This window comes from Chiroxiphia lanceolata, chromosome 3 (genome assembly GCF_009829145.1).
Source record: "Chiroxiphia lanceolata isolate bChiLan1 chromosome 3, bChiLan1.pri, whole genome shotgun sequence".
NCBI classification, from domain to species: domain Eukaryota; kingdom Metazoa; phylum Chordata; class Aves; order Passeriformes; family Pipridae; genus Chiroxiphia; species Chiroxiphia lanceolata.
The window spans coordinates 91,504,821-91,522,617 of record NC_045639.1 but is presented as its reverse complement, the minus strand read 5'-3'; the positions used below and the strand labels follow the sequence as shown (position 1 = coordinate 91,522,617).

Sequence of the window (17,797 nt, the reverse complement as noted above, 5' to 3'; positions counted from 1 at the left end):
CGGGGGAAGAAAGAGAAAGAAATTATGCAGACTAACAGGAGCATTTCTGGCACTGAATCACGTAAAATTCTACAAAGCCAAATGAAGGCCAAAAGTCTCTGAGCTTTGAAACATTGAGACAAAGTGGGATGAAGATGTGCCAAACTGCGAGATGGACGATATTGTGATTGCCTGGAACTTCACAATGCTGCGGAGATTTGTCATGGCATAAACCTTATTCACTCTGTCACCATGGCATTAATAATACATTCAGAATAACTTACAATGTCCATGAGAAATTAAATTGGTGACTTAAGTTTTCTGGATTGTAGTCTAATAAAGATAATGATTTATTCTTTTTCTGTAGAAATGTGAGTTCATCAAGGCTGTAGAAGGAAAGGCTTTCAAAAGAACTGTATAACGCTGCATAAAAGATACACTGCAAAAGCAATTTCAAGGAGGTGACATAATGGTGACAGCACTAAGAGAAGTTTTCTCTAAATCTGAGATTTATTACTGCTTCAGTGGTAGGTCTTGTCAGACACAGTGGACACATGAAATAAGAGGAAGGTGAACTTCTATAGTAACACTGAATATTTTCTATTCTTACACTTCTTTCTTTTGCTGGTCCTGAAGCCCCTGACGTGTTACTGACTTTGGGGGAAAGCAGGGTTTTCTTAGCTTCAATAATCCATTATTCAAAGCCTGTTTTGCTGCTTACACCATTTATACAGTTTTAGCTCTTTAATTCAGCAGCACTGATGCTCTTTTTCCAGTGTTGGTAATCAGTGGTAGTTAGTAACAGCCTAAGCAATTACAGACAGGCATAGGCCTACCATGGAAAAAATTATGAACAACTGAACCTTAAAGGGAATTAAAAAACCCCATAGGAGTGACATGGAAAATAATAGAGGAGATGATGGAAGAGATTAAAGAAGGACAACAAAGCAGGGAGAGGAACAGAAGTGAATAATGAACAGAGGAGAGCCTGGTGGGAGGCTGGAGACCCAGTAAGAATTACAGAACTAGACAAAATGGTCTAGAGAGTAAAATAGGATGGGAGTGAAAGGGAGATGGTTAAAAAGAAAGGACAATCAGATCCTTTAAGAAGAGCAAAAGATGAATCCATCAGGTCAAATTAAACCACAGAATCTTGAGCACTCAAAAATAAATTATAAGTAGAAACATGAGAGAATAGAGGAAACTGGGGAGTAGTGGAATGAAAGCAGAGAAATGGAATGGATCAACTAATAAGTAAGAATTCTAGCAGTCGTTGGCAGCTCTGGCTTTCTTTTCTTTGTACAAGTTTCTTGCTCTCTCTGAGGCAATGTAATTCCACTAAGGAAGGCTTTCTCAAACTGTCTTCAGACCTCATTGATAATTTTTGGTGTTCAATTACCACCAGTCTAGGAGGGTTCAGTTAGAATGCAGCAACGTCAAGATAATATTTTTTAGGGTATGCTCAATATCATTTTAATAATACTGACTTAGTAGAAGTAGTTCAAGCCCCTTCATATTGGCACAAATAAGTTAGTCAGAAAATGCATCAAAGCAGTGAGCTCTCATTAATAAAAGAAATGCATTATGTCTGCAAGACATAATATGTCTTCATGCACATTTACATTAGGAACTGTATGTTTCAATGAATTGTCATATTTCCACACAAAAAGGACATTATCAGTATTAATAGAACTGGACATAGATCAAGTTGAGAAGCTAACAATGATAAGGCTTCATCTAAGTTTTGTTGAGCAGAAAGATTATAAATACTCTATAAAGCAGAAGAGACCTCAAAATTGGATCTAGTAATAAGATTTCATATAAATCGGGTTCAGTACATAGCACCTCTGATAAATCTGAGTGAGGAATTTCAATAACATACATATGCACTATAAAAACCTGTTTACTAATATCACTATAAACTATCAAATTAAATATCTTATTTGAATATTGACTGTAGACTGAATATTAAAGAAAAAAATCAAAATTCAAAAAACATTCTTCTTATGCTGAACATAAGAACTGAAAAGATTTTTAAACTGAGGAACAGAATATGGATAGCCCAAAAAATAGAATTGTATCACATGACTCTCTAATATACTTTGAGTGCTATTTATCCCTAAAGGTAGAATACTTACAGGCTTTCGAGTTGGGGTAACTTGAACAGAATGGTAAAATTCTGGTTGGACTCGGCTGCTTTTCTTGATTTTTCTTTTTCTTACAGAAGTCTCCTGCTCACTTAGATGGTGAGCTTCCACTATAGGTTGTGTTTCTTCAAGGCGAGGTGCTACACGTCTTCGAGCATGACGAGGACTTGATCTAAAGCCCTGTAACAGAAAAAGGCATCATCGTGTTTGGCATCTCCCCAAATGGAGCCATGTGACATCAGCAAAATCACACAGGATCTTAACAACAACTTGACGTACAGGCATGCTCACCTTACATTAATGGAATGTCCATATATACTGCATGTAACAATAAAGAGATGTTGCCAAGTGCTGTTAATATCACATATGTTTTATATTTCTAAATCACATGTATTATTGAAAGAGGTAGTAGCAGTAACTCTTGTTGCTTTTCTTTATAAGCTCATACTTTTAGTTATTTATAACTAAATAGTTCTAATTTAAAAATTATAATTAAAATTTTCCAGGTTAATTCTTGGCCTCACAAGAAATTGTTTCAGGGAGTGTGAGCTTCAAAGGTGCCTTTTTTTTTTCCTGAGAATGAAAATGAAGAAAAATTGGTAGATGGTAACAATTATAACCAACATTTCTTGTTAAGAGTTCAGATAGTGCTAGAGTTTGGGGAAAACCTTACCATTTGGAATAAATAATTAAGACAGAGTGCTGTCTTTCATTATCATCTGAGAAATACAGATATATTTGGCCAAATTAATAAACTCAGGAAAAGCTGCCCTTCAGAAATGCTTTTCAGAGGCTTGCTGAGAAAACCTCTGAGCAACATCCAAAACGGTTCATGGCCTTATAGAATTTCATTCCTTTAATGGCAACATGTATCATGCTATCCCTCTATTGCTACCTGCAGAGCATTTACAATGAGAATTCTCTCATTTTATTGAGTCCCCTCATGAGCATGCACAGGGCCTGACATGCATCATTTGTACTGAATACAATATTGGTTAATATTAAACTTGGCCAGGTCATAATATCCATTCACTTAGTCACATCAGCTTTCAGATTAAGTGAGCCAAATCTATGCCCTTAGTGACAGTCTGCAGTTTAAAGGCTACATTTCCTTTCAAAACTAAGAATAGATGCAACAATTCCTAATTTTCTGCCTTCTTTTCTTCTAGGTAAATATCTCTGCTGAAGTCCTTATGTAACAAAGTCAACATTCAGAAATGGCTGGTCCATGTAAAGATTCGAACTTCTCCATGGTTAGATTTTAGATAAAACTCAAGAAATTTATATTGTGAATCTAAATATCCTGCATTCCTACCAGCAGAAAACTAGTGGGAACAATACATTTCCATATAAACCTGCCGGGGTTTTTTCCCCATTCCCTTAGCTTTTGTGTTTTGTGGAGGTTTTTGCCTTTTTTGTTGTTGTTTTAATTAAGAAATCAGCATAGCAAAGTTATGCTAAAATGCTGGTTTGAAGCAATTGAAAGTAGATGCATGGCTCTGTGAAAATGGGATTTACTTGTCTAATGTTCATGAGACTGCAAGAGAGGACAGCAGCACCCTGTTCTGGACACTCAGACAGACAAACAGGTATCTTCATTATTTAAAGGTGTTCTCCATTCAGTAAATATATATTTAAATGGCCAAAACACACAAACACATATTTACATACACATGCTAGTGATTGCTACAGATACACATGGCATGCAACAGATGATGTGAAAAGGTGAAGTGACATGGTGAAGTAAATTCCAGGTAACAACCTTCTACTCCTGAACACTGGAGAAGAGGGACAGGAATAGACCGCAGCTTTACTTAGTCAGTCTGGAAGGTTCATATATGTGGTGCAACAGTGCTATGAAATTTCATGGCTAGGCTTCGCGAACGAAGATTTGGGAAGGCTCTATCCACGTTTGTTACAGGCACACTGGTGGCTTATGAGGCCAATACATGACAGACATATCCGATTGCAAAAGGCACAGCAGAAAGACTCCTTAGATGGTGTATTCTGCGAGACACGGTTCTTTCTGCATTGCCTTTTCAGTGCTATGAAATACATATGATGCAAAGGTATGGACAAAATTTCTTCAGTCTTTTTTTTATGATCCCTCTTACTCTACTGAAGCAATAGAATTGTTCAGACTACAGGTAGGGACAGACTTTGACACCCTGTATCATAATGGAATCCATATCAACCAAAGCAAGCAGCAAAGTGAAAGCCACTGCACCAGAAGATCTGCACAGATTTAGGAGGCTCTCCAAAGATTCAGAGATGTAGATCTGTGAAACACTCTGCCACACTATTGCAATGGCAAAGCTTATTGCCTCATTTTGTTTCTACACTGTGAAATATCTAACAGATACTTACAATGTATCATTCAACGTGATACTAGGGACTATTCAGGATAACAGGGAAAAATACAACACGGGGAGCCTACTATTACAGAGCTTACTGCTCATGGAAATTTTCTTTTAGAAAAAATGTTAGTGTGCATCAGGGATTATTCCATACTAAATTAAAATATTCCTCAAGAGACTAAAATACCCAACAAATATATTCCAAGTTCTGAAATCAAAATAGATTTTCTAAATGCATTATTGTTCATTCAGACATGATGGCTACTGGCTGAAGCCTTGTGACATACCCTGCACTGCAGCTGCTCCCTCGCCACACTCCCATTAGCCAGATAAAACTCTTCTGGAAAGTATGTTTATGTAACAGAAGCATTGATAGAAGCTAAGCAGCTCTGTAAGTGCTCAGAAACACATGCCAGATAGGGATTTAAGAATGCGAATCTATCTCACTGAGTGGCTTCACCTCAAAATATGTCAAGGTTTACTGATTAAGTATTATGTTTCAATATGAAAAAGTCACCTGTGACCTAGAAAAATCTGTTTGTAGACAATGTTTCGCCTTGACATTTTATATATTTTTCTCTTTTGCTGTTTATTGCTAACAGGAAAATGGGATCTTTATCTCTTTAAGAGCTCATCTGCTTCTGTTTGCTGAAGCTTATTCTTCTCTTGAAGTCATAATCTGCCTGCAGCATCACAAATGGTTTCTGTGGGGAGGATTAAAATGTGATAAAGGCAGAGGATCTTGATTTCAGGTGGAAAATTAATTCCGTATCAACAAAGATAACGTTGCAAGGGCAGAGTCCTCAGACCAAAACCCCAAATGCTTACTCATTCCTGCAATGAGACTTTGCCAGAACGAAGACCCAAATCTGGAAATTTTCAAAATTTGGTAGTCAAAAATGAAAACAGGAGTCAAAAGTGATGTAAATTACGGAAGTTGCTACTCTTATGATCACTGCAAAACTAGAATGGCCAGTAATTCCTTCTAAGCAGTGAAGTGAACAGAAGCTTCTTGTGTCATGTGTGTTATTTATCCTTCGGTTTAGCCCAGAATTGAAAACATCATGTTAATACAGCAATCAAAATAAAAAATGTGGAAATCACAAAAATATCTCTTTGGCAAAGACAGCACTATTTTAAATGTTAAGTCAGTGCTCACAGAAGAGCAGAAAAGTGTTACAAAATATGCAGGGAAGCACAACATATCACCTGAGACCAAATTACTGAGGAAACACTGGAGATTTTAAAATCACACTGATAATACAATGAGGTTGCTCTAACACCATTAAGCAATTTGTAATTTCCACTATCATGTGAATGCTGTGTCACTGGGCAGTGACAAACTTTTTCTTGTTCTTTGTGCTGGGAGTGAGTTGCTCATTACTAGACCCTACTGCCTGACTCATTTTTGTGCCTGTAAAATTCTGAAACAAGGCAAACCAAACAAAACTCCAACTATGTATTTTAGGAAGTCTGTCTTCCAAAAACTAAAATAGCTGCACAAATATTTACACTAAAGTAAACTAAACTTTCTTGAGGAAACAATACAGATGATCACCAGCACCAGTTTTAGATATATCAGAGGAAGACAAGAGGCAAACTCAACCTGGGATTATCTTCTCTCCAAAAGCATTCATGTGCATCCTTCCAGTTAGAGTCTGTTTGAATCCCTCAAGAATGATCTCCCTAATCAATCAGCAGGAATAGAGGTGTCTCTGGAGGCTGTTGCAGAGCCAAAGCCTAGTCCACCTGCTCTCGAGGGAATTTTTCTGTCTGAGGAAGCAGGCTAGGGAAATCAGCCTCTTTTACCTGAAATTCATCCTTTTAAGTCTTCTCTGAAATTGTGGGGTGGGCTTTTTTTTCCTGGAATGAAGTGTGATAATATTGAAAGAACCTGTTCTGTCTATCTTTACACCCAAATCAATGATGACTGTTGCCAGCCTGGGCACTGCATGCCAGAGAACACTGTGTAAAATTACTTTCATGGTAAGGTGTTCTGTAAAAAAATATCTTCTTATCCAGCCAAGTTTTAACTTCACATCTCTGATTCAGTGACCAATTTCTTGTCTATAGAAACACATGTGGGTTTCCTCTGACCAAAGTTCATCAGATCTCCCCTCCCTGGGTTGCCTTTTGACCCACAGAAGCCAGCAGGGCAGATGAACCATTCCTTAACAGTACCTATTTCTCTACCTGTAACGGGAGCCCAGGCTGACTACTTCACTTATAGACATCCCTGCTGTCAGTATCCAAAATTAGATAGGATGGATCAGACCTATGATGGTTAGGTTTTGGTCTGCCTTCAATACAGTATTCATCATTCCATACATATTTTATCATCAGACTTCCTCTTATTTTCCTCCTTCTACATGAAATTATTCTGGTCTCTTCTATTTTTTTTTTTCTTCTCACATGTTTACATTTCCTTATTCACAGACATCACTCTTGCTGGATCCCTGTAATTCAGCACACTACTCTATATAAATCCATATTACTGATATATATAATAGTAGAACATTTCCCATCCCACCTTCTTTCTGATGAGGCTATACATCTAAAAGTGGTCTTCACTGAACTGTCAAAAGTCATTCAGAAGTCCCTTGCTGGAGACCATACAGCTAAAAATTAAGAAAGAGGCTAAAGACTTTTCTCTTTAATATACTCAACCTTGCATTTCTGAACATCATTTGTCTGTTTATTTGCCCTATTTCTTCAGTGTGGTCTGGTATTTGATAACCAAGTACATCATACTCTGCTATCCTTGCTATGTTTTTGCTTATTATCATTCCCAAATCATCCATCATAAAAAACATCCTAAAAAACTTGTCTAATTTTGCCTTTTTTTTTTTTTTTTAAATTTACAGAAAAGTATATTTTGCTTAATGTGTTGCACCTTTTTCTTTCACTGTCTTAGGTTTTCTGTATTTATTTTAATTCTTTGTCTGGTACTTGAATAGCACCATATGAATACATCAGTGCTATCCCATGTGTGCCTTATTGCTTTAGTGATATGAATCTCTGACTTATACGTTCTTTCAATGCACAATTGTATTAATTCACCAGATCCTTTTCCTCTCCATTCTAGCTTCTACTAACCCTACTGCCTTCATCATACATTATCTATTATTTTTATGCTTGATAAGAAACCATATTCGGTTTTCATTTTTTCCAGTGTATAATTATTTTATGTAGAATATATTGGATGATCTTGAACCCAACCTTTCAAGCCAGTATGTGCTTTCAGAATCAACAAACATTAATATCATGAAGGTAAGAGTGCATTATCTCACGTCCAGCTATAATCAACAGAAATCTTTGCATTAACTTCAGTGGGCACTGGACTGCAGCCCAGTTTACCTTCTGGCAGAACTTCAGTAAATCACAGAAAAAGTGCTAGCTAGCATCAAGCCATAATTCAATGACAACAGAACTCAACTGCGTTTGCAAAGGCCTGTACAGATATTTGAATAAGTCCTGTAGATTAATGTACTTTTCAAGGTGCACTAATGAATATTAAAGCCAAAAGAAGCTCAGATAGGATATCCAACCTCATGCGCTTGCTTTTAAGGTTTTTGACAGTGGTTGTATGTGCATGAGAATTGTCATCTATTACCATTGTCAATTAATGGCCTCAAGAAACAGTTTTCAAATTGTCAGTTACCGCCTGTTTAAAGCTTGAAACTTTCATTTATATGCAACCTACAACGTCTTAGGGCCTGAGCCATTAGACTGCATAGTATCAAATCCGTTCTCAAGATGCTGGTGTTCTCAGCTGTTTTGTAGTCAAGCTGAAACAGAATTAAACCCCATAGTTGGAGTACCTACTTGAACTAAAAAGGCAAGTTTAATTCAATAACTTTATTGTATGAAATTCCCCTGCACACTGAAAGAGAAAAATCTGAGATTCTATCTGCTACAAAGAGAACATATATATATATATGCATCTATATTGTAAGAATAGTTTCAAAAAATGACCAAGATTGCATTATTCTCCTCTTTCCTCTTCCATAGTGATTTCCATCCCAAATATCATCAGTTTACAAAGAAAACCAAAAAAAAAACCCACAAAAAACAACCTATATTTATTTAACTGCCAGTTCTGCCAGTTCAACACAAAATCCAAGATTCAAGTTAAATTCTCTGAGCTATTAATACATCCTCTTTAATAGTGAAGATCGCTAAGTAATGCAAAGTCTTAATTTTCTATCGCAGGAAGATTATCTACACTCACTGACTGTATTACTTCACAAACACTCAAGGAGGATGCAACTGCATTTGATTCTATCAGGATTCTTTCTTAATTCTATCAGGACTGAAAAAACAGACTGCAACCTTTTTTTGTGTGTGTGGGGTTCTCTTGATTTTATTTTTTTAATCTTGCAAAGGGTTATTCCTATAAGGATCTGAATCAGGATTTAAAACATAAAATGTATGATTTTACATTCAATTTCCCATTCCACTCCCTCATTAGCAAGCTTTCACTGATGCTTCTTCTCATGCCTTATGTTATTTTAGGAGATATTATTCTTATCTTCTAAACCTAAGCTCTAAGCAGTGCTGGAACCATTTCTCAAATATTGAAGACTGTGATTTGGCACGTGTCATATTCCAAGATAAGTCCACACATTCAAAGGCATCTAAAGCAATTGTCTTTTACATAACCTGAACAAGATTGCTCTTCCAACGGAGTTCATGAAATAGAACATCAATAACCTGCTTTCCAGTTCATAAGCAAGTACCTGAGTATGTACACAGGAGCCTTTGTGTGAAGCTAGGTTTAGGTGTGAATTTAGAATACAATTTCTAATAACCCATGCTGTGTTACACTTCTATTTTACATGATGTCTTTGGTTTTTCCTGTCATAAGGTCAGGATTCCGGTCAAGCACAGGTAAGCTATAACACTAGGAAAATCTGATGATCTGCAAGCAAATAGCATGCCCAGTCATGCCTCAAGATACCCTTTAAATACTCTTTCCTGTCTAAACCTATAAGCCACAAAAGCTGGCCTGTTCTCTAAGCAGTCCTATCATTCTCTGACAAGAAGACTTGCAGCTTTCCATGGCTGCCTTGCCTTTGCAATGGTTTGTCCCACTTCCTTCCCTGTTACCTCAGCATTGCAAGCCTACAGTAGGAAGGGAACAATTATTTAAGAAAAAAAATAAATCAGAAAACTCCTTAATCAGTAGTCTGCAAGGGAAAGTTTCATTTAAAATATACTAGTGCATTCCCCAAGCATGTCCCTTTTCTACCGCTGACTCCTTCATTTTCCATCTCATCATGTCTCCTTGTCTTGGGCAGTGTCCTGTATACATTAAGAATCTACCATTAGAAATTAGCTTTAAATATTAAAATACAGTAAGAAGGAGAATAAGAAATAATAGACATTGCTAAAGCATTGCAGTGCTGCACAACATTTAGTACCAAGAAATTACTGTCCTCTGTCCAGTGTGCTTGTTTGAAAGAAACCATTAAGAAAATTTATGCTACCACAGCATGTGAAGATGGGTCTGCGTTTTTTCAATTATAAAATAGATGCATAACTGATGGAAGACTTAGCAGGAATATATTAGAAAAAGATACCTAGGCTGGAATTCAGATATCTATTAAGATACCCAGATTCAAATACCAACAGGATACCTGAATGGGTCCCTGCTTCAGCAGCAACTAGACTAAGCTCCTGTTATTACCAATAAAAAATTTAGTTGACGCATTCAGTGAGGCTGTAAGAACCATTCAGCTCATCCTGAAGCAGACACCTACACTAGGTCAGCTGAGCTCTAGCTCTATAGACTATAAGCTGTAAATGTCTACAGTGAGTTTATTGGGCTGAATGAGGGGATGCTGGTTTTGCAAAGTCACTTTCCAACTCCAGCAGCACTTCACATGAAGGAAGGTAGTGGCAGCAGATCAGAAGGGAATGATACCTTGAGCTGGTTGTATCATTTTGTTCTCTCTAGAACATTATGTATTTCAGTATAGTTAATGCTATCAATTTATATAATCATCAAATAAGTCTGTAAGAACTGTGTTTCACTTCCAGTTCACTCTACTATCTACCTTGCCGTCCTGAAGCTGAGTGCAGTATTTAAACAGCTGAGTGGACAGGCGAGATAAGGACTTTGGCACAACTTCCAAGAAATGTGCCTTTGCCCAAACATCAACTGCAGTTAGTTTCTGTAGCTGATGTGGTGTTTTCACACTTTAGTCACAACTCATGTTTCATTTCCGCTGATGAGTCAGGAACTGCAAAGCTCTGACTCTCCTTGATGCAAGGCAGTAGGGCACAAGGGAGCACAGCAGGGGCTCAGACACTTTGGATCCACATAGCAGGTACCCAGGCTCACCAGTGAACTAGAAGCATGAGGAATAAGCATAAAAACAAGGCAGCTTTGCTAGATTTAGGTCTAGAGCAGCTGTCTCAACTGTGAGCCTGACAATATGCTAAAGGATCTCTACCACACAGTGCTGAGTCCTTGCCCTGGGAGGCTGCAGGAGCCCACGTGCTCCCTCCACAGAGCCTGAGACCCCTCCAGGTTGCAGAGCAAGGGGGGCAGGCTGAGAGGCTGCAGCTCTGCATGTCTGATATGACCAGGCCAGAAAAGCCCAGCTCAGCTGAATCAGATCCTATACGAAAACAGCAAGGTGACTTTACCCTGTGCTCTGCGCTTTCTTCCATAGCACATCAAAGGTGCCTCTTCTTAAAGAAGTTTGGGAATGGAAGAGAGTGTGAGTGAGGTTTCCATGCCCTAGGAAAACACACGTAACAGCCCTGGAGCAGCCACAGCGCTGAGGGTCACACTACCCTGTTCATGTGGTTTTCTTTCATTTAATACCCTCAGCCTAAAGTGCTGAGCTGTTTCTGAAGGGGCATCCACAACCTCATCTGTCACCCTTATAATCTAACCACAGTAACTGAGAAATCAATGCAGATGATTAAGCTTCTCTTAGCTCTATGTGGTCTATGGACCTCTGCATTATCCTTTCTGTCCATGTAAAAACAGTTTCTATAGCAGTGCAGATGCGGTAAAACTGAAGTATGACCTCAGCTGCTTTAATTCACAGTTTCAATCTGAGGTTAGTTTAGCTAGCTAGAAGTTCCCATTCTGTACCTGTGTACAATGTGGCTGTTAACAGACAGATGGCCACAAGCCATGCTCCACCTGCATGCCCCTGAAACCAGGGCTCTGCTTGTGTGTACCGGGAGTGTGCACTGGCATAGAGCACAACAGAAGCTGCAGCCTCATCTAAAACACATTTCCAGAGATAACAGTAGATACTGAGAAGCCTGGATATCTAAATACTTAGATGATAGCTGTGAGTTTGTTGGCATAACTGTATTAATGGGAAACTAAAGAGTAAGAACTTTTATGAGGTAGCTTATCTTTATGCAGTGGTTGTCCGTATCCTGCTAGAGAACTGTGGAGATGTGTTCATTTATAATGCAGGTCCTGAGACCATGCCTGACCACTGATGTGGACCATGACACAATGTCAGTACTTTAGCAGGTGATCAATGGAGCTAAGAGGAGATCCCCTCAGCATTTCAATGTTCTGCAGGCTGTCAGAAGCCAGAGCAGAGATTCAGACAACCAGAAGGCTATATAACTATGTCAGGCATTTCTACACTACACTTTAGCACAGAGTAGAGGCACCCAAGTTAACTCCTCTGAAATTAGTTTAGTTCGGGAACCCAAGTGGTCTTGCTGCAGCAACCAGGCAATTGCCATGTTTTGTGATACAATTACCGAACAAGCTGTTCCTCAGCATAGATCAGTGCTTGCTGGGCTATCTAAAGGCAGCACTGCAGTGACTAAAGCTGACAAAGAGTGATGGACAGATGACATATAGTAAGTCAAATCTCAGTGATACCTAGTTTGCCATGTGACAGCTCAGTGTGACATACCCTCTCTGGGCCACATTATTGGACATGTTATTGAAAAATGGACAGATGGATGTGTCCTTATACAGTATAACCTGTATATATAGCTCTTCATTCATTCCTGTACATAAGTCTTTCATACATCTAAGAAAACAATTTATATTCCCTTGAACCTGCTCCTTAACTCTTAGACAGCTAATGGAAAAATAGTTTAAACATCCTGGGGGAAAAGCACGTCAAACACAAAGATAAAATATTTTCAGGCTGATTCAGCTCTGCAAAGACAAGGACACATCCTTTCAATAGGTGAGTGAATGTATTTTTCTGGCTAGTCCTGCATGTTTCTGCTGCTCCTTGAATGCACTCCCTCCAGTCAAACAGAAGACTCAAATTCAGCTTGGAGGGTCTGCCGATTTCTCTTTTCACCGAAGCTGTACATATCTGGAGCAGTTTATAAATAGATGCAATGCTCAAGATGAATTATTGTGCAACTCTTCAAAGACTATTCATTATTGTTTTGCAAGATATCTGAACTGTATTTTTAGGCAACCGCCTCATGATCAGTCTCAGAAGGGAGATGATTATGGCAAAGGTATGCTTACGGATAAATTTATGAACACTTTTTCTGGGCAAAGTAATATACACATTTCCCAGAGACTGTTGTACTATTGCTTTGCATCCATTGTACCACAATTGATGATTTAGAAAATCCGTTTGCTCTTAAAAATTATCATCAGTCTTGGCTGACCTATTTCACTACCAGTTTTGTCACAACAATAGACCGAATACATACAACATTGTAGGCACTGTTCAGTGTACTAAGAAGAAAACGTGGGGTCTGCAAAACTCAAACGACCAAATGTTATTCCTTTGCTACAGCTGTGGCTAACACATGCTGCCAGCCCTCCCAAAGAGTCTTTTCATAAAGTGTCAACTCCTGTTTGCCTTACTGGTGTGCCTAGTCCCACCTGGGTTATGTGAAGTCAGGATTTACAGTGGACTGTAAAACTTCTATGAATTTGTTTCCTAGTAGACTTATACCCGTAGGTCTCAGTGGAAGCATTCACAGGAAACTGGCCCAAAATATATGAGTCAAAATCAAATAAATACAAAATGAAATTATGTTGCTCATGACTACCCATTAACACTGATACCTTCAGTTCCTGAGATCATAGTATTTCTTTAAAAGGTAAGATAAAGGAAAACTGTAAAACTCAGAGAAAACTTCAGGCAAAAGATGTTTTCCCCAATAATATGAAAACCATTAACTTCTGGTTTAGCAGTTAGTAAAATTATCCCTTCACAATCTCATAAAACTCAACCATTTCTAGATCCTGAATGAGGAACTTCCTTTTCAACAGTTCTTACCACCGAATCAAAAGATATTAAGAATTATACCATTTGGATTAATTCCTTCCAGCCTAAAGGCTAGAAGCTTACTTCCTTTTTAATTGAAAGGTAAAAATCTCACATAATCCTGTGACTCCAGAGGCTTCAACAATAAGGAAAACTAATTCAGAAAGAAATTTAAATCACAAGAAGTGGCAACACCAACACAGTAAGCAATGCTTTTAAATTGAAAGATACAAATGTAAAATGTTAAACATTTAAATGTATCAAGCCCAAGTCCACAAAGTACTCAGAGAAAATTCCTCTATTTCATGAGAAAAGAAACTTCTACAGAGAGCACAAGAAAAATGAAATCAGTGAATCACTAGTAACATTAATATTTTTAATATACAGGGGTTAATAATAATAATAATAATACCAACCATTAATCATAGTCCCTATTTGGGTAAAACTCTCACTGAGTTATATTGTTATTTTGGTGTCATTTGGGTTCAGCACTGACATTTCGTTCTACAACTGATTTTCAAAATAAAGAAAGAATAGTCCAAACTGCTACATCAAAGTCTGACGTGTCATGTAGCAATGAATATTTCTGTTGGAAATTTACTTGTTTTCTTTTTAAAGCAATGGCATATCTAGGTCTTCCTCAGATTAGAAACATTAACTATTCTGGGTGTGATTCCTTTGTGACTTCATGGAATATCTATAGCACCTGGGGGATGGAGGACTCTTAAGAGCAATTATAGTCATAATGATCTTAAGGACTGTAATAAAAATATCCTAAAAAATAGAACTGAAAAACTTCAGATGATAGTAAATAAGTGTTAGTAGTGAAGTGTATTATCTCAGTAAACTCTCACATCTTCTTCCTGGTTAATTTTTTCTGTTATGAAGCAGCTCTAACAAAGACAGACTTTAACCTACTTTATATTCATAATGATTCATGCAAATTTACCTGTTTTTGAGGCAGGGGGTCAAGTGTTTAAGTTCATTCTATAACAAGTAATATCTGCATAGACTCTTACTCTGTTATAACGAGATATATTTTTCAGAGACATTAAAAATCAAGCCCCTCCAAAAATCAACTATTTGTGAATTCAATTCACCGGTGGCATATAAAATTCAAAACAGGAGAGCTGATCGTAAATACATTTTCAAATTTTGTATCTACCTTCTCATAGTATAGAGTCTTATTTTTTAATATGGGAGTTCAGGTATTCAATAGTTCTCACTGCATATAGACAATGAAGGCATGCACCATAAGAGCTATGGCTCTGGCTAAGAATCTCAACATAAATTTGCACATATCTATTTTTCCAAATATAAGGCTTTCCTGGCAGGCAGTCAATCACGCAGGAATTGCCAACCGTTCTGTAGATAGGGCAATTATAATTCTCTGTGCACTGCTGCTAGACCACCTGCACGTTCACATGTGAGGGAAGTCAGATTTGAATGCAGCTCTCAGGAGATGAATGCCAACCCACTGCTATTTACTATCAATTTTCATTATCTTCTATGTAATTAAGAAACACCATTTATAACTACACCTGACAAACAACTAAGTATGGCAGGAGCTAGCAGATGTACCTTGTGCTATAAAACTTGGAGTTGAGATGTTACATTCATTCGGGGGGTGGGGGAGTATGCAAAGCCCATATTTTCATGTATAACTCTTTGTTTTCATCAGCATCTTATTGGAGTTGGAAGTGTGTGATGTTTTGTGATGATATAGATTGAGAATGTCAAATTCTGCTTCAGATAATGCTTCCAATATTTTTAATGGAAGTATGCCTGTAATTTTTTCATTAATCTATTCCATTAGATTCATTAAAATAACATCTTACTTGAAAAAAAATTGGAAAATGAAAATTTAATGATGTCAAATGAGTCATTGTTTTCTCTTAAGAATCAAAAGTCTCATCAGATAATAAAGGGGAAAACAGCTCCACTACTTATTTAAAAGGGCAGTTTAGACCACTAGCTGTAGTGTTACTCTACATAAACAAAATGTAGACAATTATGAAAGAATATAACAGTTTTTATTGCTTTATTTTAGAGTGTTTCACTAAATGGAAGCTTCTAGGAAATATTTTATATTCATCTACTTCTGACTGGGTGATACGCAAATAACCACATGGTGAAGCAATAAAAATAAATTACTCTGCATACTTCCCTTTTAAGGGTCACCATGCAGGATGGCACGTATTTCAAAAGCGTGTAACACATTAAACTTCATCTCTATCTAGGCTCAGGGTGGAATGAATTTTACGTGGAAACCAAGTATTCAATATTGGATAAACTAAATAATGAAAAAAATCTTTTGATTTCTAGAGGGACACATTTGTTGACTTTACTGAAGCACTGTTCAGTCAACAACAAACCTGGGCTTTTCACAAAGATAGGACACTCCCTATGTCATCTTCTTTTTGTGGTAGTGTGTACAAATTTCAAAATACTTAGGAGTTTAAAACTAATTGCCAATATGAACCACATTGCAAAAATATATCCCGTGCACACTTTTGAAAACATTAGTCATAACTGGGTAATTTTCACACCCACAGCTGGCTAAGAAAAAAATGCAAATCATCTAAAACAAAAGATCATTTTAGTGCAAAACTCTCTCTCAAGGCTTCCAGAATATGAGGCAATGGCATGAAGATATGCCTCAAATCAATAGCAGGAAACCAGGCAAGAGAAATATCTAGACAGGAGCTCTACAGGGCAGCATGGAAACAAAGTGGATACTAAACCAAATATTATTTTACATATTTTCCCAGTAATTATGCTCCTCATTCAGAATCACTAGGAATTGTCTGGGGTTTGTGTTATAGTTTCAGCACTGGCATGTAAGAGTTTTGATTCCCCTGATCTATGAATACAAAGTCACACTGAGCTGCATGCCAAACAGGCTTGTAGTCTGGATCCTTCTGGGATCTCCCACAGCAACATCCAAGCCAAGCAGGCATCTTCCCTGGCAAGGAGCAGGGCGCAGGTGAGGGTTGGTGGCAAAACAAGAGGTTCTGCAGTTGCAAAACTGACCAGCTCTGCACGTATTTACAGTGCAGTCAATAACTGGGCTCAGGGTTGCTTTTGGACAGAGGGAGGTCTGACACATACAGTAAGCACAGCCTTCCTCCAAGTAACCAATACCTTTGGGAATGACACAAATCAGCAGGCCGGTTAGGGTAACACAGATGAAGAGCTCATTTTGTGTTGGGGGGGGGGAAAAACAGACCAAGAAATGAAAGAGGGCATTATGTTTTTCATGCAAAATGAAAAGTTCACCATGCGATTTCATTAACAAAAGACCACGACAATATGTACTCGGGTAAAGAGAACAACTTCTGACCTTGAAATTGCGTGCTAAATAAATTACCTCAGAGCGAAAGTGATGAGTTCTCATGACAGCATCTGGAAGGCAAGCAGAAAGACACACAGGCTCCACCAGCTCCACCTCGCATTTCGCTCCGGCTAACGGGTTTACCCCGCCGCTCGCCCTTTGGCGCACACTTCGGGACGGGTCTGGCCCTCCCGGCGCAGCTGGCAGCTCCGCCCGGCATTTATATTTAATTCATCGGGAAGAAGTTCAGCATAAAGTTCTGCTGCACTTGAGAGACCGGGGAGGGCTGGGAGGTTTCCCATCCCCTCACCTCGCTCCCGCTAGCCGACGTTTCTTTAAGGGATGGGTGGAGACAAGGCTGCCGCAGTCCTGGGCTCGGCTTGAATTTTCTTTAAAGCCTTTGCCCGGCTAAACCGAGGCAGAGCGGCCCTCCGCTGGCAGAAACCGCGGGATGGGTCGGGAGCACCCCCCGCCGCCCTCGGGGACTGGCAGCATCTCTTACCTCGGCTCCTTGAGCGACCTGAAAAGACGGATTTGATGGGATGCCTCCCTTTCTGGAGCCTGCGGTGCCAGCAGCAGAAGAATAAAATCGTGGCAATGGTCCCCAGCAGCAGCAGGAGCAAGAAGAGGGCGCACTGGATGCTGTAGGGTCTCAGCAGGACCAGGAAAGCCGCGGCAATCATGGCTCAAGCGCCCGGCTGCCCCTGTGCGTGCGCGGGTCTGCGGCGAGCGGCGGGGGGCCGG

At 38.7% G+C, this 17,797-nt stretch overlaps 1 protein-coding gene across 21 annotated transcripts in view; it reads right to left on the bottom strand.

Moving 5' to 3' along the window:
* Nucleotides 1-17,761, bottom strand: part of DST (dystonin) — a 306,991-nt gene extending 289,230 nt beyond the window's left edge. For 8 of the 21 annotated variants that reach the window (XM_032682528.1, XM_032682533.1, XM_032682525.1 and 5 more), the window contains exons 1-3: nt 17,556-17,761; nt 17,063-17,124; nt 2,118-2,306 (exon numbers count right to left, since the gene is read on the bottom strand). In XM_032682528.1, the coding sequence (XP_032538419.1) occupies nt 2,118-2,306; nt 17,063-17,124; nt 17,556-17,736 (432 nt within the window). In that variant the 5' untranslated portion in view covers nt 17,737-17,761. The remainder of the gene's footprint in view (nt 1-2,117; nt 2,307-17,062; nt 17,125-17,555) is intronic. The other 13 variants (XM_032682524.1, XM_032682532.1, XM_032682538.1 and 10 more) reach the window with 7 other exon arrangements.
* Between the last annotated feature and the right edge of the window lie 36 nt (nt 17,762-17,797).